The sequence below is a fragment of the Siphateles boraxobius genome, unplaced genomic scaffold, assembly GCF_051911475.1.
Source record: "Siphateles boraxobius isolate OS27281-9 unplaced genomic scaffold, OSU_SipBor_1 49, whole genome shotgun sequence".
Lineage (NCBI taxonomy): Eukaryota > Metazoa > Chordata > Actinopteri > Cypriniformes > Leuciscidae > Siphateles > Siphateles boraxobius.
The window spans coordinates 747,134-771,579 of NW_027509130.1; the positions used below are offsets into that span (position 1 = coordinate 747,134).

Below are 24,446 nucleotides of genomic sequence, written 5' to 3' on the forward strand. Positions count from 1 at the left end.
TCAATACTGAGATTTATCAATACGTGACACAGATTACAACAGAAACATGAAATAATTATTTTTTTCTACTAAAAACATTTTTTGCTACAACTCACAAAATATACAACGAGTAGTTATTCTTAACAATAATAATTTATATTAATCAATAACCATTTTTGCTACTACTCACAAAATATAAAACAAGTATAGTTATTCTTAACAATAATAATGAATATTAATCAATAACCATTTTTGTTACAACATAAATTATAAAACGAGTAACTGAAAGTCATTAATGTAAATAACCATATGAACATATTTCAGTAGGAAATCTCTTCAGTAGAAAAAGAAGTACAACTGTGCAGAGGTGTGAGTTATTGTGTGTGTGTGTGTGTGTGTGTGTGTGTGTGTGTGCGTATCAGAGGTCCTGAGCGCTGGCTGTGAGGTCCGACAGACAGACAGAGACCCGTCCAACCCGACTGACACACTCTGTGTTAAGGACACACACGGGTCAGGGGAATGTGTGTGTGTGTGTGTGTGTGTGTGTGTGTGTGTGTGTGTGTGTGTGTGTGTGTGTGTGTGTGTGTGTGTGTGTGTGTGTGTGTGTGTGTGAAGGATACAGCATGTGTCTGTTCGAGGCGTCAGAGGGAGGAAGAGGTTGGAGAGACTCCAGTAAAGCATCCATCCTCATACTCAGATCATCAGGAGGAGCAACAGCACAACACTACACACACACACACACACACACACATACACCAATGACAATTTTACTGTTTTCCTGTATTTCTGATCAAATAAATATAATATATAAAACAAATATTGTATCAAAATAATGAGTGAGTGAGTGTGTGTGTGTGTTGCAGACCTGTGTGAGCATCGTGCTCAGTGTGTGTTTGCTGTGGTCAGTGAGGTCCGTCACTCCTCGTCTCTCCACCTCCTCACACACCGACTCAACTTCTGACTTCCAGTGCGAGACACTGCCGCTGAAGCGCACCAGCTGCAAACACACACACACACACACACACACACACACACACACACACACACACACACACACACACACACACACACACACACTTCTATAACTCTTTGTGAGGACCAGTTTGATTATAGTAGGTTATAATTAGGTTAAGGTTTAGGGTAAAGAGCTAGAGGTGTCAGTGAATGTCCTCACAAAGATAGATGTACAAACATGAGTGTGTGCGTGAGTGTGTGTGTGTGTGTGTGTGTGTGTGTGTGTGTGTTACCAGTGTGAGCAGCTGCAGTGCAGCAGGTCTCAGGCTCCCGTCACACGACAGTAAAGAGAAGAGCAGGAAACGAGTCCACGGCTGATGAACCACCATGTGCTGCACTACACACACACACACACACACACACACACACACACACACACACACACACACACACACACACACACACACACACACACACACACACACACACACATGCATTTCTCCATATAAAGCAGCCATATTCAGTCTCTATATTTCCCACACAGCACAAGGAATAATTCACAATATTATAAATGTAAATATAGTCAGCAGCAGGACTTTGTAAATGTCGAGTTTTCTCGCTATACCAAAAAATGAAACACACACAGATGTGTTTTCCTGTCACCAATTAATACATTTCTGCCACAGTATCATCTCGGTTATCGTCGTAACACTCGTTTCCCGAATGACTGACACAAATCCCCATTGAGTGGTAAGAGTGTGAACCTCATGGAATCTTTTAAACGTGAAAGAAAGAAATTGATCGATGAAAAGAATTTAATTATAGTGACATGTTTGCTAACGAAATAAACCAATTAAAAGCCATGTGTGTGGTGTGGCTTAAGTGCTAGTCTAATTCCAACAAGCAGTTTTACAGGAGCCGTTTACTAGCCTTGGTCTTTAATAAACATTAGTTTGTGTGCAGCCTACATTACAATAACTGTCCTGTTAGTGTAGCTGTAAGGCAATTGGTCAAATCGGTGTTGATTTGAGCAAATTAATAGCATTCCCGCTAAAAACCAGCGTTCTAGCACGAAAATGTTGCCAATAAGTAGTGTGGCTTAAATAAATAATGACCTATATCACACACAACGTAACATTAATGCTGCTGCCTCTATCATTATTATTAATAATTTCATTATAATTAGTATTATTTAACTCATAACAATATCCTTTTTTTCCCTTAAATATCTTCTTTTTTTTTTTTTATTGTGTACATCGTCTTTTTGTATAATATGTTAAATTGAGAGGTTGTTCACAAGTTCTAGTTCTATTGTTGTTGTTATGTTTTACCTGCTTCTCTAATAACGTCTGGCAAAGGACTACCGATGAAAACTAGCCGTCGGGATCATTTGGGTAAATGTACATTTACATTTATGCATTTGGCAGACGCTTTTATCCAAAGCGACTTGTCCGTGGTTTACAATTTGTTTAGTAAACCACTGTTTGATAAAATATAAAAAAAACGCAATTCTATGTTTAGTTTCTCTGCCAACCGTCATCTTTGTGTACCGTTACACCCCTAGTTTTTAAGCTTTCGAATTATACTTAATTTATGAGGATTTCTAAAATATGTGACCATGCCATTTTATTTGATCGCACTGCTCACTCTTAGAAACAGTAAAATGATGAACCGTTGTCATTATGCTTCACTATGTCTGATCTGAAACCTCACTGATAATCCCGGTAAACACTGATAACTGAAACACTATAAACCTGACTCAAACACACGCATGTGAAGAGGTGTGTGTGTGTGTGTGTGTGTACCTGATTCAGGAGTCCTTCGGCACAGAAACTCCATCAGAGACGTCAGACAGTTCAAAGCCGCGCTGACCAGCAGATCCTGCTTCTGCTCACACACACACACACACACATCAATCACTGATGTACTGTCACTCACAGCATGTGTACCTGCAGCATGAGTGTGTGTGTGTGTCTGTGTACCTGTAGCATGAGAGCGCTGAGGGCCGTCATGAGGCTGGTAGTGCCGCTGTGTCCCAGTGGGTGTAAAGCACCGTCTGCTGTCTGAAGGGGTCGTTCCAGCGCTGCGTCACACACACACACCAGACCAGACTCGTCCACATCCAAACACACCTGCACGAATCGCACACTGCACACTACACACACACACACACACACACACACACACACAAACACAGACACATTAAATCAGATAACCTGTAACTTGATCACTTGAGGAATCAGATCAGTGTTTTCTCCCAGAATCAAACCTGAGGCTCATTGAACTTTCTACATTATTAAACTCTGTGTGTGTTTGTGTGTGTGTGTGTGTCTAACCGAGCAGCAGCGCGTCCGTCTCTCTCTTGTTGAAGGCCAGTCGTCTCAGTATCTGATGAAGATCCACACTGATGCTCTTGTGCACCTTTAACACACACACACACATCAGGTGTTTAGCGCTGCGACACACACACCTCACCTGAGCAGGACGCGTGTGTGTGTCTCACCTGAGCGTCGTGTTTGTGCTGCAGGAGCACGAGGGAGGAGAGCAGGAGCAGAGAGGAGCAGTGCAGGGATGAAGATGATGAAGAGGGAGAGGAAGATAAGACCTCCTCCAGCAGCTCCAGCAGCCTCACGTTCCCCAGCAGCAGAGACGCCACTGCAACACACACACACAGCCATCAGGTAGGTGTGTGTGTGTGTGAGTGAGTGAGTGTGTGTGTGTGAGTATGAGAGAGTATGAGAGAGTGAGTGTGTGTGTGAGTGAGTGAGTGAGAGTGTGCGTGTGTCTATATGTGTGTGTGTGTGTCTGTGAGTGTATTTGTGTACGAGTGTGTGTGAGTGAGTGTGTGCATGTCTGTGTGAGATTGTGTGTGAGTGTGTGTGTGTGTGTGTGTGTGTGAGTGAGTGTGAGAGTGTGTGACATTGTGCGCATGTCTATGTGTGTGTGTGAGAGTGTGTGCGAGTGTGTGTGTGTGTGTGTGAGAGAGAGTGACTGAATGTGTGAGTGTGTTTGTGTGTGAGTGTGCGCGTGTGTGTGTGTGTTACCTCTGTCAGTGGCGTGTGACGGACACACACACAGGAAGCAGTACAGACAGTTGAACCCAGACAGCAGCAGCTCAGAGTCACTGGAGTCCATCTTTCCTACCAGATTACTGACTACACACACACACACACGTATGAGTGATACTGACGTTCAAAACCGCAGACAAACTCTGTTCTTACCGTGGTAAAGCAGTTTGAAGTCTGTATGGTTCATCTGACTGGACGAGTGACTCTGAATCACAGACAACACATCCAGCAGCACCGACAGCCCGTCTGAAACACACACACACACACACACACACACCAGTTATGAGTTAAACACACCAGATACAAACACACATACACCAGTTATGAGCTAAACAAATGGTATGAAACGAGCTAGAATAAATGGTATGCATATTTGGCATGCTGTCCGAGGAGAGGGCTCGGTACCAGAGTTGCTTTTATACTTTAAGTAGTTTTGAAACAATTACATTTACATTTTGACTTGAGTAAAAAGCTTGAGTTGATACTTCAACTTTTACAGAAGTCTTTTTAAACCCTAGTATCTACACTTCTACCTGAGTAATGTGAATGTGAATACGTTTGACACCTCTGACTAGTAGATGAAGGATCGGTGTGTGCTTAAATCAAGAAGTGTATAAACTACAACAGAAGAGAATTTATATAAACTAAATAGATTAAAAAAGTCACAACAAGATTATTAAAACTTTAAATAAAATTTAAATGACCAAATATTACAATAAATTAATTTAATTATTTTAATAAATAATATAATAATACTATGTAACAAATAAAATAGTAAAATTTAATATACTATTATACTAAAGTAACACTGGTTACAGCCAACAGTGAGGAGACGCATCAGCATGAACATTAACAACAATTAATGAGTGAAATAATGTCATTATTTATGATGTTTAACACGTAACATTGAGTCCTGACCTGTGTGTGTGTGTGTGTGTGTGTGTGTCTGTCTGACCTGTGTGTGTGTGTCTGACCTGTGTGTGTGTGTGTGTGTGTGTGTGTGTGTGTCTGACCTTTGTGTGTGTGTGTCTGACCTGTGTGTGTGAGTCTGACATGTGTGTGAGTTTGTGTGTGTGTGTGTGTGTGTGTGTGTGTGTGTCTGACCTGTGTGTGTGTGTCTCTGCAGGACGTTCATGAGTGCGGATCGGATGTGATCGGAGAGATCAGTTGTCCTGCTGATGTTGACGCCGTCGACTGAACACAGGAACGATCGCAACACACCGACGGCTGACTGAGACACTGTGGTCTCGGCATCACATGCCACGCCCTCAACACACACACACACACACACACACACACACACACACACACAGGAAACACTAAACTACATTTTCTGGGATTTGAACAGAGTTATGTGTGTTGATCATCATAGTAGACAATGTTAGTTTAAATCTAGGAGAAAAGAAGTTCATTTGAAGTTTTTGTGTGTGTGTGTGCGCGTGTGTGTGAGTGTGTGTGTATGAGTGTGTGTGTCACCAGCATGTTCAGCAGCGCTGCAGGGTGTGTGTGAGTGTGTCACCAGCATGTTCAGCAGCGCTGCAGGGTGTGTGTGTGGGTGTGTGTGTGTGTGTGTGTGAGAGCATGTGTGTGTGAGTGTGTGAGTCACCAGCATGTTCAGCAGCGCTGCAGGGTGTGTGTATAGCAGCTCCAGCAGCTCCTGCTCCTCCTCTGGCCCGCGAGAGAGTCGTCCCGTCAGAGCCGGCGCCCCGAAGCGCTCCGAGAGCTCGGGATACTGGAAGATGAAGCTCAGCACGCAGAGAGGAAGAGCGTGCGAGAAGAGCGCAGGACAGGAGGACAGGGCTTTACTGACCACGCTCACCGACACCTGCACACACACACACACACACACACACACACACACACACACACACACACACACACACACACACACACACACACACACACACACACACACACACACACACACACACACACACACACAGACACACAGACACACACAACACACACACATGCTTCAGTCGCTGTTCACACTCAATCTCAGAGTGCTGAGGGGTTGCTAAGGTGTTGCTATGTGCTCATCAGACTGACAGATATGTTCATCACACACAGTAAGTGTGTTACCGGTGAAGTTTCTCGGAACAGATGAGGTTCCAAAGGGATTGCAATTTATATGTTTCCTCATGTGTAGAAAGTGTGAGTGAGGTCACAGAGATGAGGTGTGTGTGTGTGTGTGTGTGTGTGTGTGTGTGTGTGTGTGTGTGTGTGTGTGTGTGTGTGTGCGGTCACCATGTCCAGGCGAGGGCCGCTGTGTTGATTGACAGACAGCAGATAGAGGACTGAACTCAACACACACGCAGGAAGAGCGTCGTCACACTGATCCTGAACACACACGATGAAGCGCAGAACGCAGGAGAACATGGCCGAGTCACACAGAAACCTGTCACAGTGTCACATGATCACGAAGGTTATCATCTCCTCTCCATTACTCAATGACTGAGACTTTCACTCTCAGACTCTCACTCTCTCACACTCTATCACTCTCACACACTCTATCACTCTCACAATCTCTCACACACTCTCTCACTCTCTCAGACTCTCACACTCTATCACTCTCACACACTCTCAGACTCTCACACACTTATCACTCCCACAAACTCTATCACTCTCACACACTCTATCACTCTCACAATCTCTATCACTCTCACACACTCTATCACTCTCTCAGACTCACACACTCATGTCACTTTCACACTCTCTCACACTCATATCACTCTCACACACTCTATCACTCTCACAATCTCTATCACTCTCACAATCTCTCACACACTCTATCACTCTCTCAGACAAACACACTCATGTCACTTTCACACTCTCTCACACTCATATCACTCTCACATACTTTATCACTCACACTTTCTCACACACTCTATCACTCTCACACACTTTATCACTCTCACACACTTTATCACTCTCACACTCACACACTTTATCACTCTCACACACTCATATCACTCTCACACACTCACACTTTATCTCTCTCTCTCACACTCACTCACTCTCTCACACTTACACTCTCTCACACTCTCACACTCATATCACTCTCACACACTTTATCACTCTCACTCTCTCACACACTCTATCACACTTACACTCACTCACTCACTCTCACACACACACACACACACACACACACCTGTCTCCGTGCAGCAGCGAGAGGTGGAGCAGGTGGATGATGCAGAACTGCGTGTTCCTGAGGGATTGTGGGATATCAGGGAGAAGGGAGGGCCAGTCGGACACACTGCAGCACAGAGACGGCAGAGACTCCTGCAGGACATGCTGCACATCTGCGCAACACACACACACACACACACACACACACACACACACACACTCAACAGTGATCTTTACAAAAGTAGAACGTTCTTTTTAGGTTTTCAAAATGTTAGGAGAGCGTTGTTTGTTTGCTGGAGAGACACTATATAAAAACTGATATAAAAACCATAATATAAAACACTGTAAAACAACACACATCCACACACACACAGACAGATGTTACCCTGCGTGTCTTCATGGTTCCAGGTGTCAGTGTTTGAGATCAGACACATGCAGAGTTTCAGGAGGAAATCACAGCAGATCTGATTCAGAGATGCGTTCCTGACACACACACACACACACACACACACACACACACACACACACACACACACACACACACACACACACACAATACATAATCATAAACACCTGCAGTTCAACACACTCACTCTCTGTGTGTATGTGTGTCTCACCTGTTCCCTGAACACAGCTGGGCTTTACTATCCACAGTCAGTCTGATGAATCCAGACGCAGCTGACAAACACACACACACACACACACACACACACACACACAGATGAACACTGAATCAGAACCATTGGCAAAGAGAATAACGCAAATGATTGTGCGAGTCCAATAACAGAAGCTCGGCTGGACGATGTGGCCAGAATTTAAATCACGATATATTTCTTAATTTCGGTCGATATGATATAATTCCGATATTGAAATTAACAATATAAAACGCCCACAACGGATGTCTGTAACTACAAACTTCTGACAAATTAATTTTACAAGTCTATGAAACCTCCTCCTATAAAACGATCACATTTTATACAATAAAAAACGTACAAATAAAATAATGTTCACCTTTTAATTGTATTTAGCCTTCATCCAAACAAGAAATGTGAAATCACTGTCAAATAAACATAAGACTCTCAACTTATTAATATTAATACATTTAACTTTAAACTATAACATATATTATTCTTATAGATTGAAACAAAAGTGCCTCAGCCAGGATAAAGAATATGAAACGTGCTCAGCGTTGCTGCAGAAAACAGAAAAAAAGAGTGATCAACAACACAAACACAAGTTGCTGAGGGACATTGAGTGTTTATGAATCTGAATTCATTCCAACTGATGAATCTAAATGTAGTTTTTACATGAACACGTCATTACACTATTTCTACGTCATCGATTGAGCCGTCAATCCGATTACTAACAGATTATTTGGTTGCATGTAAAAGTGCTTCAGTGACAAATGCTGTAATGCATAGTGAAATATCGAAAATGTGTTTAAAAATCATATGACCGTTATTGAAAAAAATTATATTGCGATATTTATTGATATTGAATTATTGTCCAACCCTAAAAGAAGCTCATGCCGGTTTTATCGAGTATCTGATTCAGAGTAGCCGTGACCTCTGACCCCTGGTCTTACCGAGCTTCTTGGAGAAGGAGGTCATGTGAGCGGGACACAGAGCGAACTGACGAGACAGAACCGAGAGGAAGAGCTGCAGCGTCTGTGGAGACGAGAGCCGCTCACACACGCCCTACACACACAGAGGTCAGTGTACCTGTAGAGTTCAGCACGTGTGTGTGTGTGTGTGTGTGTGTGTGAGACTCACAGTGAATGCAGGGATGCAGGTGGTGTCGCAGCAGTGCAGCAGAAACACACACACCGACTCCAGCGTCTCCTGCTGCTGCGCTGGAGCTGAACACACACCATCCGTCAGAGCCGACTCACACACACACACCTCCAGCAACCTACACACACACACACACACACACACACAAACACACACACACACACACACACACACAGAGATGTGTTCGGATGCTCTAACACAGGCTTTCACAAACAAGGCTTTCTCATACATATATATATATATATATGTAATTCCATTGAAAAATATTTTTTTTTCTAAATAAAAACTCAAATTAAACATTGATTAATAAAATTAAAACAATACAAAACTCAATAAACACGTAATTTAAATTAATAGACTTATACATTAGTTAAATTAAAATGAATAATTGTAAAATAATACAACACAAAATAAAACCCAACAATATATCACAAAAATGTACATTTAAATAAATATAAAAAAAGTAAAAAACGTTTTAAAAAAATTAATCACGAAAATGTGAATATTTATTACAAAAATTATTTAACTAATTTAAAAATAAAAACAATCAAAATAAAACGTTTACCAAAAATTCATGAAATCGTAAAAATGTAGAATTAATAAATAAATTTAAAAAGATCATAATAAAAAATATTATCACAAAAATGTTCAATTAAAATAAATCATTTCAAAATGAAAAACTAAAACGAAACATTTAATCATAAAAATTTCAAATTAAAATGAGCCATACAAGTATTCATTACTGCATTAAAATATTACATTGTTTAATTAATATAGCTTAGCTAACTGTGATATTGTATATGTGCATTTCTGAAATACATAACTTAGTCACCTCTGATAACAGAACTAAATTCAATGAAATGATGTGTATTGTGAAAAGCGCTATACAAATAAACGTGAATTGAATTGAATATAAAAAAAAGATTAAAAAAAATGTTTTAAACCATAAAAATGCACATCAGAGAACCATGAACATGGTTTATAAATAATTAAAATATTAACTTAAAAAAGTGTGAATGGTTTATCTCACACATGACGTCTGCTGTCAGAGAGAGTGTGTGTGTGTGTGTGTGTGTGTGTCTGACCTGCAAGCAGCATCGAAGCATGTGAGCGTTTGCAGTAAAACTCCTGCTGCTGACACTGATTCTGAACCAGAGCTGATCTCCTGAACACACACACACACACACATACACACGATCATGAGTGGATCAGACTGATCACATGACCACTGATCAGAACACACACACTCACTCTGCACTTGGACATCACGGCCTCCACGACTCTCCTGACGTCTGAGAACTGAACCGGACTGGACTGGTGGTTCGGCCTGTGAAAACACACACACACACACACACACACACACACACACACACACACAAACACAACAGTGAGTGTTCGTTTTACATCAGTATCAGGTGTGTGTGAGAACTGAGCAGGACGGTGGTGGCTCGTACTGCACAGGGGTGAGTGTGTGTGTGTGAGTGTGAGTGTGTGTGTGTGTGAGAGTGTGTGTGTGACCTGAGCAGGACGGCGACAGCTCGTACAACACAGGTGTGTGTGTTTGAGTGTGTGTGTGTGTGTGTGTGTGTGTGTGTGAGTGACCTGAGCAGGATGGTGGCGGCTCGGACTGCACACATGGACACCTGCATACAGGAAGTGGCCACGCCCTCCACAATGACATCACACACACCTGTAAACTCAGAGGCGGTCGGGAACAAGCGCACAGCTGCAGGCTGCCTGCACACACACACACACACACACACACACACAAACACACTATTTAACACATTATTACTGATTAAACACACACACACACACTGATCCTACAGATGTAGGCACCAGCACCTGATTCGATAGCGCTGGGGTGTTTTTAATCATAAAGTTAATTTAATCATAAAATGAATAATTTTTTGCATTAATCAGTGCAGTTACTAAATATAATTACATGTTTATTTCCTGAAAAGCACGTTTGACAGTAAAGCACTGAGCTTGAGTTTAGATGCAGATAAACTCATTTTTAACCAGTGGCGCAAAAAGTGGGTATGCGCTATATGCGGCGCATAGGGGCGCAGCATCATGGGGGCGACAAAGCGATGGTTAAAATTTTTTTTATTTTTTTATAAGCTATATACATTTATATAAAAGTTATACAAGTTAAATATAAAAAAGTTATATACATTTTAGAGGACTAACAGGCTAGAGTAGGCGCCGGCGCCCTCATAATATTCCATCATAGAATTTATTTTGAGATAGAAGGGTAATATCGCGAGTGGGCGGGGGCGCGCGCGTGAGCGCTGAGTGAGCAGCACAGTGCGTTATCGTTGAAACTCGAAACAGATGAATGAAGCAAAAAAGCGGTCGGGGGCTAAAAATAGAAAAAGAAGGAGGTTATGGAGATGGCATGTCAAGGGATGCGACAGCAGCTAAATAAGTGGATGGTGAAATGCAACAGGTATGTGATGTTTGTGCTTGGAGAAGGCTTGCAAATATTCATGTTAACAGACTAACGTTTGCTAACTCTGGGAATGTAGCAGCCAGAGCTAGCTAGTTTAGAATATGCAAAACCGAGGTTGCTGAGCTGAAAACTGAAAAATATAAGGTAGCATGTACAATAAATGACAAGAATCTGGAAAACAACTAATGCAATATCTCTGGTTTACCATGGAATCATGCGTAGATTTGCTACCAAGCTTGGAGGCTTGCAAATATTAATGTTAACAGCAAGTGTTTGCTAACTTAATGCAAAATAATATTGCTGATATCTACATTTAGATTTTGGTTAAACCTTATGGTACCAATCCCATGCATGACATATCTCAATTTTATTAAAGTAAAATAACAACTGGTAAATATAAGGTAGCATGCACAATAAATGACTAGAAGCTGGAAAACATGACTTGCAATAAGGCTGGTTTATCATGGAAACAAATAGATTTTGTTTTACCATTCATGTATGTTCATGTTAGCTGTGCTATCAGAAATACAAACTATAGTTACATCTACTGGGTGACATGGAAGCTGTATTTAGGGTCACATCTCTCTCTCTCTTTAAAGATCTGTGCTATATAATATGTATGATCAATTGGCAAACAGCAACAAGGCTTTTGTTGACCACTTGGATAAAATCTGTTTCTGTTTTTTTTTTTTTTTTCACTGACATAATTTATGTCATCATTGTTGTTATTGTCACAAGTACAGGGATTTGCAAAGAAAAAAAGAACATTTTCTGGGATAAGGAAGATTTGATGGATGATCATTTTGATACAAATGACAGCTACACACAATATGATTATTATTATTTTATATATATATATATATATATATATGTGTGTGTATGTATGTGTATATGTGTATGTTTGTATCTGTTTATTCTGTAACTTTTATTATTTGTTAACATTGTTCATATAAATATATATATATATATATATATTTCTTTCTTTTTCTCTGTCTTCACCGTGGGATGGAGGGAAACGTAATTTCGATTGCTTGTATGTCTAGAGCATGCGAAGAATCGACAATAAAGCTGACATATATATATATATATATATATATATATATATGTGTGTGTGTGTATTGGGGGGGCGCCAAAATTGTTGCTGCATACCCCTCTAACACTGGGTAGTTGCGCCCCTGTTTTTAACAACAACCAAAGTTTTATAGGAAACATTCAAATAATATTCTCCTCTTATTAAATGCAATTTGAGGAAGTTTTTGTTTTTCATGTGACTTGTCCTACTTCTTACTTCAGTACTTCAGTCTTTGACAAAAATAGATTCCTTGAGGATTTGATATTATATAATAGGGTTTTCATAATATCAAAATATAAATATAAAAGCAAAACGTGTGGAAAAACCTATATTAGGGAGTGGAAATGGCTAATAAGTGTGAGTGCTCCTCTGCCGCCATCTACTGGTTATAGTGGTCATTTCATATATATATATATATTTTTTTTTAAACAAAAGCATTTGTTTGACACGTGTACGTTTTCCTACATCGTGAAACTTTTTAGTTTTACAAATGGGGACAATCTTTGATAGATGAACAAATAATGATTTTTTGGTCATCACATTAAAAATAGCATTGAAATTGGATAATATTTTATATTAAATATTTAGCTTTGAAGTGCTGGAAATAATGTGAAGCACCTGAAAGTCCTTCATTAGTGCTTGAAATTCACTCTCTAAAGGTTGTATGGACCCTGACATGAATAATGTGAAAAAATGTCTGCCACAATACCATGATTACAGTTAGTGTTACTACATTAAATCCATGGTGACTGTTGGTGATTTGTGGATTGAAAAATCTAAAAAAAAATCCTTCTATAACTTGTTCATTTGATCTGATATCTGTGGTTTATGACAGAGAATTCGAGTAAACCTATTGCCATCATTTGGTCACGGTCTGGAGCCCTGAACCTAATAAAGACAACAGAAGTCAGAAGAAAGAGAGAAGCAAACGTGTGATGTTTGACCTGTCCAATATGGCCGACAGCAGCTCCAGTCCTTGTTTCTGCACCTCAGTGTTGGACTTTCCCAGAGTCTCTTTCAGACATCGCACTAACGGCTCCATACCTCAAACACACACACACACACACACACACATTTACACTTACACTTACACTTCTGAAGAATGATGGATTCTGATTATTATTAATGTATAAAGAGCAGCCGTTAATGGCAGTGAACTCTCTATAGCCGTGTTTCCATTACAGATTTGCGCAATTTAGAAATGATGCCGTTTCCACTAACTGATTATATGCGACTAAAACGTAATTATTTTCTCTTGCGATAAGTCATTCCAAAAATCATGGCGACTGATATTGGTAGTTTTACGTAGGCTATATCCCAGCCACCGCACTACCCATTATTATTAATAGAAGGAGACGTAGGCATGTATCCAAGCATTACTGGCAAGGAAAGACTCTTATACTGAGAGCGGCTCATATGAGTGTTTCTGGGTGTTTCTCCCTCATTTCTGCTTCAAGCTCTTGATAAACTGTGGCATTTCTTTGTGGTTTAATTAGTTTAATAAAGAACTCTGTCTCGTCTTCTGCCCAAACACACCGCACCATCTACATCAGGTGATCTGTGAATGAACAAAAAACTGTTTCCATTGCAGTTTTGCGAAATATTCAATTTTCGAAATGCCTGAAAAAAAACACCTCATGCGAGCGTAAAAACTTTTTTGCAATATATGGGAGTTTTTGCGAAATTGACGTGTTTCCATTGGGCGTAATTCAATTTGAAATTTCAATTTGCGCAATTTGAAGGGTAATGGAAACGCGGCTTGTGATGCGCGTCTGCTCATGATCTGGTGTTCGATGAGCGGAGAGGGATGAGTTTGGGTTCAGCAGCTGCTGGATCTCACCGTAGACCGCGTGGCACTGTGAGAAGAAGAGCGGGTCTTCGGACAGCAGCAGTAAACAGCTGAAGATGGACCACAGCAACACGTCAGTGCAGCCGCTGCTCATCACCTCCAGCAGAAACTCTGACACACACACACACACACACACACACATATATATATGCTGTCCTGTTTATGTGTGGGAATGAATGGAAGACACTCTGACATGGTGCAACATCAGCTTGTGTAATGTGACGTCTTATCTATGTTACGTCTTGTGTATGTTACGTGTTACATCTTACATATGTTACGTCTTGTGTATGTTACGTGTTACGTCATATATTTGTTACGTCTTATGTATGTTACGTGTTACATCTTATATATGTTACATCTTGTGTATGTTACGTGTTACGTATGTTAAATCTTATGAATGTTACGTCTTGTGTATGTTACGTGGTACATCTTACATATGTTACGTATTGTGTATGTTACGTGTTACGTCATATATTTGTTACGTCTTATGTATGTTACGTGTTACATCTTATACATGTTACGTCTTGTGTATGTTACGTGTTACGTATGTTAAATCTTATGAATGTTATGTCTTACGTATGTTACGTTTTAGATCTTATGTTACATCTTATATATGTTACGCCTTGGGTGTTACGTCTTAGGTATGTTATGTCTTACATCTTATGTATGTTATGTCTTATGTATGTTACGTCTTATGTATGTTACGTTTTACGGCTTAGGTATGTTACATCTTATGTATGTTACGTCTAATGTATGTAACGTCTTCGGTATGTTACGTCTTATGTATGTTACATCTTATGTATGTTACGTCTAATGTATGTAACGTCTTCGGTATGTTACGTCTTATGTATGTTACGTCTAATGTATGTAACGTCTTATGTATGTTTCGTCTTATGTATGTTACGTCTTATGTATGTTACGTTTAATGTATGTTACGTCTTATGTATGTTACGTTTAATGTATGTTACGTCTTATGTATAGGGATGGGTATTGTTAAGGTTTTAACGGTATTACTACTCTTACCGATACTGCTTATCGATCCGGTACTTTAACGGTATTCTTATCGGTTCTTTTTGGTGTTTTTTTACATTTGGGTAATAATTAACATTTGCTTTATATTTTGAAATGTAAAATATCTATAGCAAAAGAAAAAGCAATGCTTTAATAAAACGAATAAAATATCTATTTGTTATGGAGCAGTGTGCAGGCTTTTTTGTTTTATATACATGAGATAGGATACGATAAGCAAAAGCAAGTACAAACACATGGTCAAAAAGAATACAATTAAACAGATACAAATTATATACACAGTGCTTTAATTTCACAAAGGTCTACTAAAATTACTTTTCAGGTAAGTGTTTCTGTCTGAAAATAAATCTAATTTAGTAATCGAATGTAAAATAACACTGCATAGTTTATCATAGATAGATTAATGCTTATTAAAGTTTAAGCTATTCATTCAAGCGCTGTGAGTGATTTTCTCTGCCTTTTGTTGTTTGATTCGCAATTTTGCATTAATGGCTCAATCGTCAGCAGGTTTATTAGACTGCTGCCCCTTTAAGACCGAGTGCAGATCTTATGGCGCTTTTCCACTGCATGGTACGGTACGGCTCGACTCGGTACGGCTCGCTTGTGCCGCTTTTCCACTGCATGGTACGGTACGGTTCGGTTCAGTACGGCACGCTTTTGAGCTTTCCACTGCATAGTACGGTACGGCTCGACTCGGTACGGCACGCTTTGGCGCTTTTCCACTGCATGGTACGGTACGGCTCGCTTGTGGCGCTTTTCCACTGCATGGTACGGTACGGCTCGCTTCGGCTCGCTTTAAATGGTACCGTACCGATACTAAAATGTGACGTGAAACACTGCAGACCACTGATTGGTCAGACAGACAGAATCGTCACTACCAGCGTCATTGTATTTGCGAGCCATCAAACCCGCTGAATTTAAATAACCAATAACAGCCACCGCTGTAGCACCGGTTTTAAAACTACTTGCTTGAAGAAAAAAAACGTCCAAAAACGAAATGGCTGAATCGTGGTCAGTGGACGAGAAGTGCAGACGTTCCTCTTGTTGGTTGCCGAGGAGCGGATAAACTATAATGATCAGTCATAATCCCACCCACTTTGAAGCGGAACTAACTGCAGTGAAAAACCAACCGCGCTAAAGCGAACCGAGACGTGCCGCGCCGAGTCGTACCACGCAGTGGAAAAGCGAAGCGAGCCGAACCGTGCCGCGCCGAGCCGTACTGAGCTGTACCATGCAGTGGAAAAGCACCATAATAGGTGACTGATGCACCATAATTTTCTCCCAACTATTTACGTCCATTTAAGACATAAACAGTGTTTAAGTGAATAAACTGTGCTTCAGTGAATCTCAGAGCTAGTCATTTTTATATTTTTATGTATATTATATAGTTTAGATGCGCATGTAACAATGTTCAGGGAAGAAGGAGGCGGGAACCGGCGAACAATCAAAATAAACTTTATTTAAAATAAAACAAACAAACTAAAATACCGCCAGCAGCCCCTTGCGGACGACTGCTGGCTTACCCAAAATAAAACATAACGGCCAGCAGCCCCTCGCGGACGACTGCTGGCTAAAATAAAACACAAATACAAAAACCAGAACAACTAAAATCAGGCCTGTTCCTCTCTCGATCATTAATGTCGTCGCTCCCCCTTTATGCTTCCGCTCCTCCGTGAGAGATGCGAGACCGGTGTGCTAAACAGGTGTTGCTCATTAGCAATCGCACCACCGGCCTCGCGCCGTTCTCTCACGTCCCTCGGCCGTCCCTCGCCACATACCCCCATCGCCCCTCACAGGCCGGGGGGCACCCACGAGCCTGTGCCTACTCCCCCCCGGCGGCGGCGATCCCTGGGGGTATGGACCGACAAGCCGAGGGAAACGGAGACGGAAGCATGAAGAGCGACAGATCGAGAGAGGGGAGAGAAAAAAAAAAAAAAGAAAAAAAAACATGGTCCGGTTCCCACAACGCGCTGCCATCATGGTCCTCCACCAGCTGGGCGATCTCCTCCGCGGTGCCTGGCGGTGACGCTGGGTAGCCCTCGGTGGACGGCTCGACACTCCTCCGCCGCCCGGTGGACGGCGACGGCTCCTTGGGCTCTAGGGCAGTCGGCAGGAGTCCCCCGCTCCCTGCTCCTCCCCTTTGCTGGTGGACGGCAGCAGGCTCCGGCCCACGGCGAGCGGCGGCGACTTCCCCGCTCCCTCCCGGACGGTAGCCGCCCCTCCAACTCCCAGGCGGCCGGCAGCGAGCTCGGCCGTCCCCCCGGCGACTCACTCCAGCGCACCGCCTCGAGCGTCAATGGCCGCGAGTCCCCCGCTCCCTGCTCCTCCCCTGTCCGGCGGATGGCAGCAGGCTCCGGCCCATGGCGAGCGGCGGCGACTCGCGCACCCGCTCGATGGCACCGCGGATTCCCCACAACGGCGAGGACTCTCTGACAGCGCGTTCCTCCCTCTTCCCGGGTTTCGGCACCAGTGTAACAATGTTCAGGGAAGAAGGAGGCGGGAACCGGCGAACAATCAAAATAAACTTTATTTAAAATAAAACAAACAAACTAAAATACCGCCAGCAGCCCCTCGCGGACGACTGCTGGCTTACCCAAAATAAAACATAACGGCCAGCAGCCACTCGCAGACGACTGCTGGCTAAAATTAAACACAAATACAAAAACCAGAACAACTAAAATCAGGCCTGTTCCTCTCTCGATCATTAATGTCGTCGCTCCCCCTTTATGCTTCCGCTCCTCCGTGAGAGATGCGAGACCGGTGTGCTATACAGTCGTTGCTCATTAGCAATCGCACCACCGGCCTCGCGCCGTTCTCTCACGTCCCTCGGCCGTCCCTCGCCACAGCGCACATGAAGCCCAAAGTTAGGTATACTTTTCTTGTCTCGTTGCAGTCCATTTCGGAGCGCGCGTCGCCTTGTGAACAGTGTCTCTTGCGCAGATTTTTGTGCTTTTAATAGCTCTTTTAATGATTAAACGCGTCCGCATTTTACAACAATCACCGATCGTGCTGATTCTGACGGTACGTTTGGGTTTTAGGATGAACTGACAGCGCTTCGCTGTGAAGGGAAGGAAGTTGCGCTAGACAGAATGCGTCTAGTCTGTAATGGTTTCATCTCAAATATCTTCTTTTTATAATCTCTGAAATCCGAAATCTAAAATAAAATTAGAATAATATCCCAGATCTAAAGTGTAACCACGTTTGAATGTTTAGTTCTGTCCTCAGTGTCACTCATTGAGCAGGGCTGTCGTGTTGTGCGCGCTGTGGCTCCGCGTGAGAGATCGCTCTCTCTCTCTTCAGCAAAATTGCACAACAGACAAATGGTTTAATATTATTATATACAGAACTGGCTTGCGAGATAAACATGTTCTAGATTACGTCTTTATAGCAATAATAAATAGTATGTGTATTTTCTTAATTTCTCCAGGACCGACAACAGAACCGATAACGTCCGAGCTTATCGATACAGCGGTCTTTCAAAATTCAGCCCCGGGGCCCGTTTAATACCGGGTTTCGGTACCCATCCCTACTAATGTATGTTACGTCTCATGTATGTTACGTCTAATGTATGTTACGTCTAATGTATGTCACGTCTTACGTCTTATGTATGTTAACTATGTTATGATTTAATTCATTCATGTTTACACTGGTTCTGCGGTGCGATCAGTTGGTTTGTATGGTTGATGTGGTAGTTAGTGAAGCATCTCACCAGGTAGATCGGCCTGAATGAAGGCGGCAGTGAAGCGTCGAGGAGCGTGAATCAGTACGGCACACACACAGCGCACTGACACCACCTGAAGAGAGTCCTGAGCGCTCAACAACAGCTACAACACACACACACACACATTTACATCAACAATTACATACAAAATACATATTACAAATACATTACAGTTATCTAACTTGCCTTTTTTCCCCTATCACATATTTTAGTGGTGCTTAAATCCTTATATCATGTTATACAGTTTACTGCACTATTGTATAATCAAATCTTTCTCTGATTATGGCAAAATCATTGGAAAGCTCTCAGGGTTCCTTATCTGGCTGCTGTTTTGTCATGGATGTGATATTGAGAGAGAAATGTATTAATCTGTGACAAGCGCAATAACAGAATCAGGAACATCAATTTTTGTGAAAAAATGTGAAACACGAATTGGTTAGATGTTGATTAACTAGCAAAATTAAAGTCCAAATTATTTTGTAAAACATATTTTGTATAAAATAAGAAATGTTTTGTTCAGTGCATCTCTGTAAACGCTTAAAATTTTTAAGCTACTTCTGCAATAATCAGTGTTTTTTAAAAAGAGTGTGTGTGTTCAGACCTTCTTCAGAATGAGCGGCAGTGGTTGATACGGCAGTGGATCTTCAGCGCCATCCTTCAGATTCATCAGCACACACACCACCTCAGAGTACTGACACATCTGCTTCACAACACCTGCAACACACACACACACCACTTCAGAGTACTGACACATCTGCTTCACACACATGTACAGGTAATCACTCATATTTCACAATAAATGTTTTTAGATCCCATGCATGGATAAGTCACAGAAATAAAAAAGACGATTCCTGTACAGTTAACAGCATTAGTTCAGACAGAGAAATTGTTTTTCTTGAGAAAAACTTTCTTCTGTTCTGTGCCTGATATATATCCAAATGAATCGATATTGCATCAAATCAAGAGCGGAACTGAATCGAAAATCAAGATTGTGAATCAACATTGAATCGTGATGTGTCAATGCCCAGCCATAGTCCTTAGCTAAACATGCTCATAAACTGGTGTTTATATGTAAGTGTGTGCATGTTTCTGAGAGGGACTCTCACCCAGGCAGTTGACGGTGAGCGCTGTGGTGTGCGTGTTTGAGAGCGTGTGCAGCAGTAACACACACATGCGCTGGCGGAGAGTGTCTGTTAGCATCTGGACGGCGGAGGCGGAGCTCCAGATCCTCAACAACACGTAACACACACCGGCCTTCAGGTCCTCATCTGAGAGGAGCAGAGCGGCACACACACACTCCAGCACACGCGCTGCGCACACACACACACACACATCACATCACACAGATAACACACACACATACATAAAAAAAATCTAAATAAAACTTTTTTTATTAATATCAAATCATTGAAAAATAATAATTTTTTAAATACAAATAATTCAAATAAAAACGTCTAATAATATTAAAATCCTTATATAAACACATTTTAAATAAAACAATAATTATTATTTAATTAAAATGTAAACTTTTTTTGAAGAAAAACAATCAAAATAAATCACTTACTTCAAAAAGATTAAATATTTTATGTTTACCTGCATGTAATAAATTGGCGCCAGAGAACCGCTATCATATGTGAATTTGTTGTTATATTATTCTTATATCTTACGTTAAAAACTCAGAATTAAAATTTTCCTTGCTCTTTTGACAGTTTTGACAAAAACAGCTTTTATTGAAACTATGGCCAGAAACCGACAGGATCAAGTGGAGACTTGTGACGTCACAGAGCAGCGAAAGACCGCCGCCTTTAGAAGAATATCAACGCCTACGTCTACATCACCGCGTCTTTGGCCCCGCCCACTGGAGCGTTAGTGAACAATTACATGAGAACGTGAAAAGATCGACACAAGATCAATACCATTACCTTCCGAAAATCCTGATGCTAGGAAAGTGTTGTAAGTAACATGTAAACAAACATGTAATGGCGCTTTTCCACTACACAGTACCAGCTCGCCTTGGCTCGGCTCGACTCGACTCGCCTTTGTTTGGTTTTCCACTGTGTAAAAGTTGTACCTGTACCTGCTTTCGGGTACTTTTTTTCGTACCACCTCCGGCGAGGTTCTAAGCGAGCTGAGGCGAGCTAAGGCGATACTAAAATGTGACGTGAAAACAATGCCGACTGCTGATTGGTCAGAGAGAATCGTCACTATTCAATGCGTCATCATTGCACGCGCCAGATGGAGTATCCAGAATAACCCCGCCTTTTTTAAATAGTTTAGCCAGAGATAGTTACTAAACTTACAACTATTATTATGGCAACTCGGAAGAATACGCCGTGGTCAAACGAGGAGGTGCAGACATTCCTTTGTTTGGTTGCCGAACTAGAGAGGATCCAGCGAGAGCTTGATGGGGCAACGAGGAACGAAAGGCGTCGCTATGACGACCGGGTACTATTTGTGGCGATACTTTCTGCAATGGAAAACGGAACGAAAAGCGAGCCGAGTCGAGGCGAGCCAAGGCGAGTCGAGTCGAGCTGGTACTGGTAATGGAAAAGCGCCATAAGTGACCATGTTTATTCTAATGCCTGATCTGTGATCAGTGTTTAAATTACAAACAGAAATCGATCAAAGAACGATCCCAGCCCAAGCTGTCAATCACACAGCGCAAGTTTATCTGGACATTTGCCAAAACTCATTATGAAATCTATGACGCTGTTACACTGCACAACGAAGCTCTTACTGAATTTACATTGTGTTTGCATTGTTATTTGGTGAAAACATTTGTGAGAGTGCATAAATTGCGTTGCAATGCTAATGTTTCATGTGATGGGAATAGATCTAAATATATAATCAACACTTTTCATGATTCATACATCTCAATAGGTGTTATAGTAAAAACTTAGTAAAAGTTTTCGAGAGTTATTCCACATGTAGTAATACTAGCTATTTCATATGCAAAGATGTCAGCCAATCACAACAGTGGGCATTTACACTGAAGGCTCACAGCCAATCACAGCAGTGGGCGTTTACACTTAAGTCTCACAGCCAATCACAGCAGTGGGCGTTTACACTGAACTCTCACAGCCAATCACAGCAGTTTACACTTTTACACTGAAAACTCACACAGACACACCCCTTCAAACAGAGTGGTTAAATCAGGGGCTAAAATCAGGCTAGGAAAAATTTCCTTTTATTTCTTAATTATGACATTTTTTGATGTAAAAATCATACTAACATTATAAGGCCACCCTAGGCAACATTATACAATAATAAAATAACCCAGTTAATGACCCCTTTAATATTTTAGTCCAAAGATATTTTGCTGAGAAAACATGTTTGACAATCGCTGGCATAAATCAAGTCTACGAAGGCAGTAAACACTGCATCAAGTGTGAGTGTGTTCATCAGACAGTCTTACAGCGGCTGGACGTGAGTGTTTGGCTCAGAGCAGGATGAGCGTCCAGCAGTTTCCCCAGAAACATGACAGAGGACAGAGACGCTTTCAGACCCCCGACATCAGTCCACTGAGAGAGAGAGTGTGTGTGTGTGAGAGAGAGAGACAGAGTGAGAGTGTGTGTGTGTGTGTGTGTGTGTGTGTGTGTGTGTGTGTGTGTGTGTGTGTGTGTGTGTGTGTGAGAGAGAGACAGAGTGTGTGTGTGTGTGTGTGTGTGTGTGTGTGAGAGTGAGAGAGAGAGAGAGAGAGAGAGAGAGAGAGTGTGTGTGTGTGTGTGTGTGAGAGATAGAGAGAGACAGAGTGTGTGTGTGTGTGTGTGTGTGAGAGAGAGAGAGAGAGAGAGAGAGAGTGTGTGTGTGTGTGTGTGTGTGAGAGATAGAGATAGAGAGAGACAGAGTGTGTGTGTGTGTGTGTGTGTGTGTGAGAGAGAGAGAGAGAGAGAGAGAGAGATTCAGGTAAGAATCACACCGGCTTGACTAGTGTTAAAAAATTAGTGTCTCTGTGTGTGTGTGTGTGTGTGTGTGTGTGTGTGTGTGTGTGTTCACACCCGTGAGTGGATCTGGTCCAGGATAAAGAGCAGAAGTGCTTGATTCGGGACATCCAGCGTCACCTGCAGCAGAACTGAAACACAAACACAAACACACTTCTCAATCTCATCGACGCTGCAGAACTCAAAACATGAGCAAAAACTGATAGACCCTCTTTCCCACATTTCCAGGGTCACAGTTGTGTGAACCAAGGTGGTGAATGGGAGACGACAGCGAATATGATTTTTGTGTTCATATTTGCTACAATAGCTAAAGAAAAAAAAAACACAAACAATGTCTTCGTCTTTTCAAAAGAGAGAAAAAAATATGGAGAGATTGATTGAAATAACAGAAATTACATGTCATAAATGTACACAAAATCTCAAACAAATCTAAATATTGATCACCCTGTACGGTCTGATCGAGCAGTGATGAATCCACGGCGCTGAACAGCATTCCTGAAACATATGTTTTATATTCGGAAGTTAGTTATGTTGTTTCGATATGTCAAAGTGATTCTTTTTAAAGTTTGTGAAGATTATCATCAACAAAAACACATAAGAATCATAAACTTTTGTTGGTCACAGAGCTTATTTTCTGTACAATAGTCCAAAAGCCAATGACAAATCAAATATAATCTAGACATTTTGTAACATATTGCACAATATGTCAGAGTAACAAAAATGTCATATTTGGTGGTATTTAATGATGGGTAGACTGTATTTAATAGATAACACCGTTTCTCTTACTCAGTAATGATGAGATGAAGTTTATTCTTCCTTCTTCGCGATACAGCAGCTCACGAACCGCGGCCACGCGCATTACGGACACGAGCGCCGCGCGCTTGCGCACCGCCTGCAATGTGAACGTCAATCATGAAATTCCCCACGGTGACGTTCGTTAAACGCGTTTATTATTTCATATTCATCCAAAAATTACTGTTCTTACCGATACATCCGATCTGTCCATCATCTCCAGGACGCACGCGACGCAAATGCCCCCGCGCTCCCACCGCGACCCGTGTGCGTCGTGTATCTTCTCACAGATCGCGTCTGAACTCGACATGTTTTAGGTTATTCGACACGAAGTTGACTGATGTGATGATTCTGAGTACGAAAGATCAGTTTTACACAGATTAAAACATAGAGGATTAAAAGACTACAATCACGACACTAATGTAAACGCGCGCGAGGACGATTCGGTCTGACCAATAAAAGCGAGGTCACGAGACCCATTAACCAATCAAATCCAACAATGGGAAAAATAAGTTAATTATTAATCTATTTTAAAAATTAATCTATTTTTTCCTCGTAAAACATACAGAGATAACATGTTTATGACATAACTTTGTATACAATATACAACATGTATTAACAATATTTTCAAACGTTAAATCAAAGTGTAAGTTCCATTTCA

The 24,446-nt window shown here is 41.5% G+C and overlaps 1 protein-coding gene across 1 annotated transcript; it reads right to left on the reverse strand.

Moving 5' to 3' along the window:
• Window positions 1-36: 36 nt before the first annotated feature.
• Window positions 37-24,154, reverse strand: mei1 (meiotic double-stranded break formation protein 1). The gene is made up of 31 exons (XM_077202361.1): window positions 23,979-24,154; window positions 23,780-23,885; window positions 23,438-23,488; window positions 23,051-23,124; window positions 22,468-22,573; window positions 20,159-20,362; window positions 19,654-19,766; window positions 19,041-19,155; window positions 14,294-14,413; window positions 13,398-13,497; window positions 10,529-10,663; window positions 10,178-10,253; window positions 10,012-10,091; window positions 8,906-9,044; window positions 8,719-8,830; window positions 7,751-7,811; window positions 7,519-7,616; window positions 7,156-7,306; window positions 6,249-6,399; window positions 5,608-5,826; window positions 5,106-5,268; window positions 4,155-4,247; window positions 3,978-4,088; window positions 3,437-3,588; window positions 3,270-3,354; window positions 2,916-3,088; window positions 2,739-2,820; window positions 1,227-1,330; window positions 845-976; window positions 600-703; window positions 37-458 (listed from the first exon to the last, which is right to left on the reverse strand). The coding sequence occupies exons 1-31, from the start codon at window positions 24,093-24,095 to the stop codon at window positions 398-400; spliced, it is 3,588 nt and encodes a 1,195-aa protein (XP_077058476.1). The 5' UTR covers window positions 24,096-24,154; the 3' UTR covers window positions 37-397.
• Window positions 24,155-24,446: the final 292 nt, after the last annotated feature.

What these genes read in the sequence shown, in the direction of transcription:
- mei1 (XM_077202361.1), bottom strand. Translation starts at nt 24,095, where the DNA reads ATGTCGAGTTCAGACGCGATCTGTGAGAAGATACACGACGCACACGGG. An exon ending in GCGGCCCTCGCCTGGACATG is followed by an intron (nt 5,827 to 6,248) that starts GTGACCGCACAC and finishes GTGTGTGTGCAG; the next exon opens with GTGTCGGTGAGCGTGGTCAG. An exon ending in TGAGCACGATGCTCACACAG is followed by an intron (nt 704 to 844) that starts GTCTGCAACACA and finishes GTGTGTGTGTAG; the next exon opens with TGTTGTGCTGTTGCTCCTCC.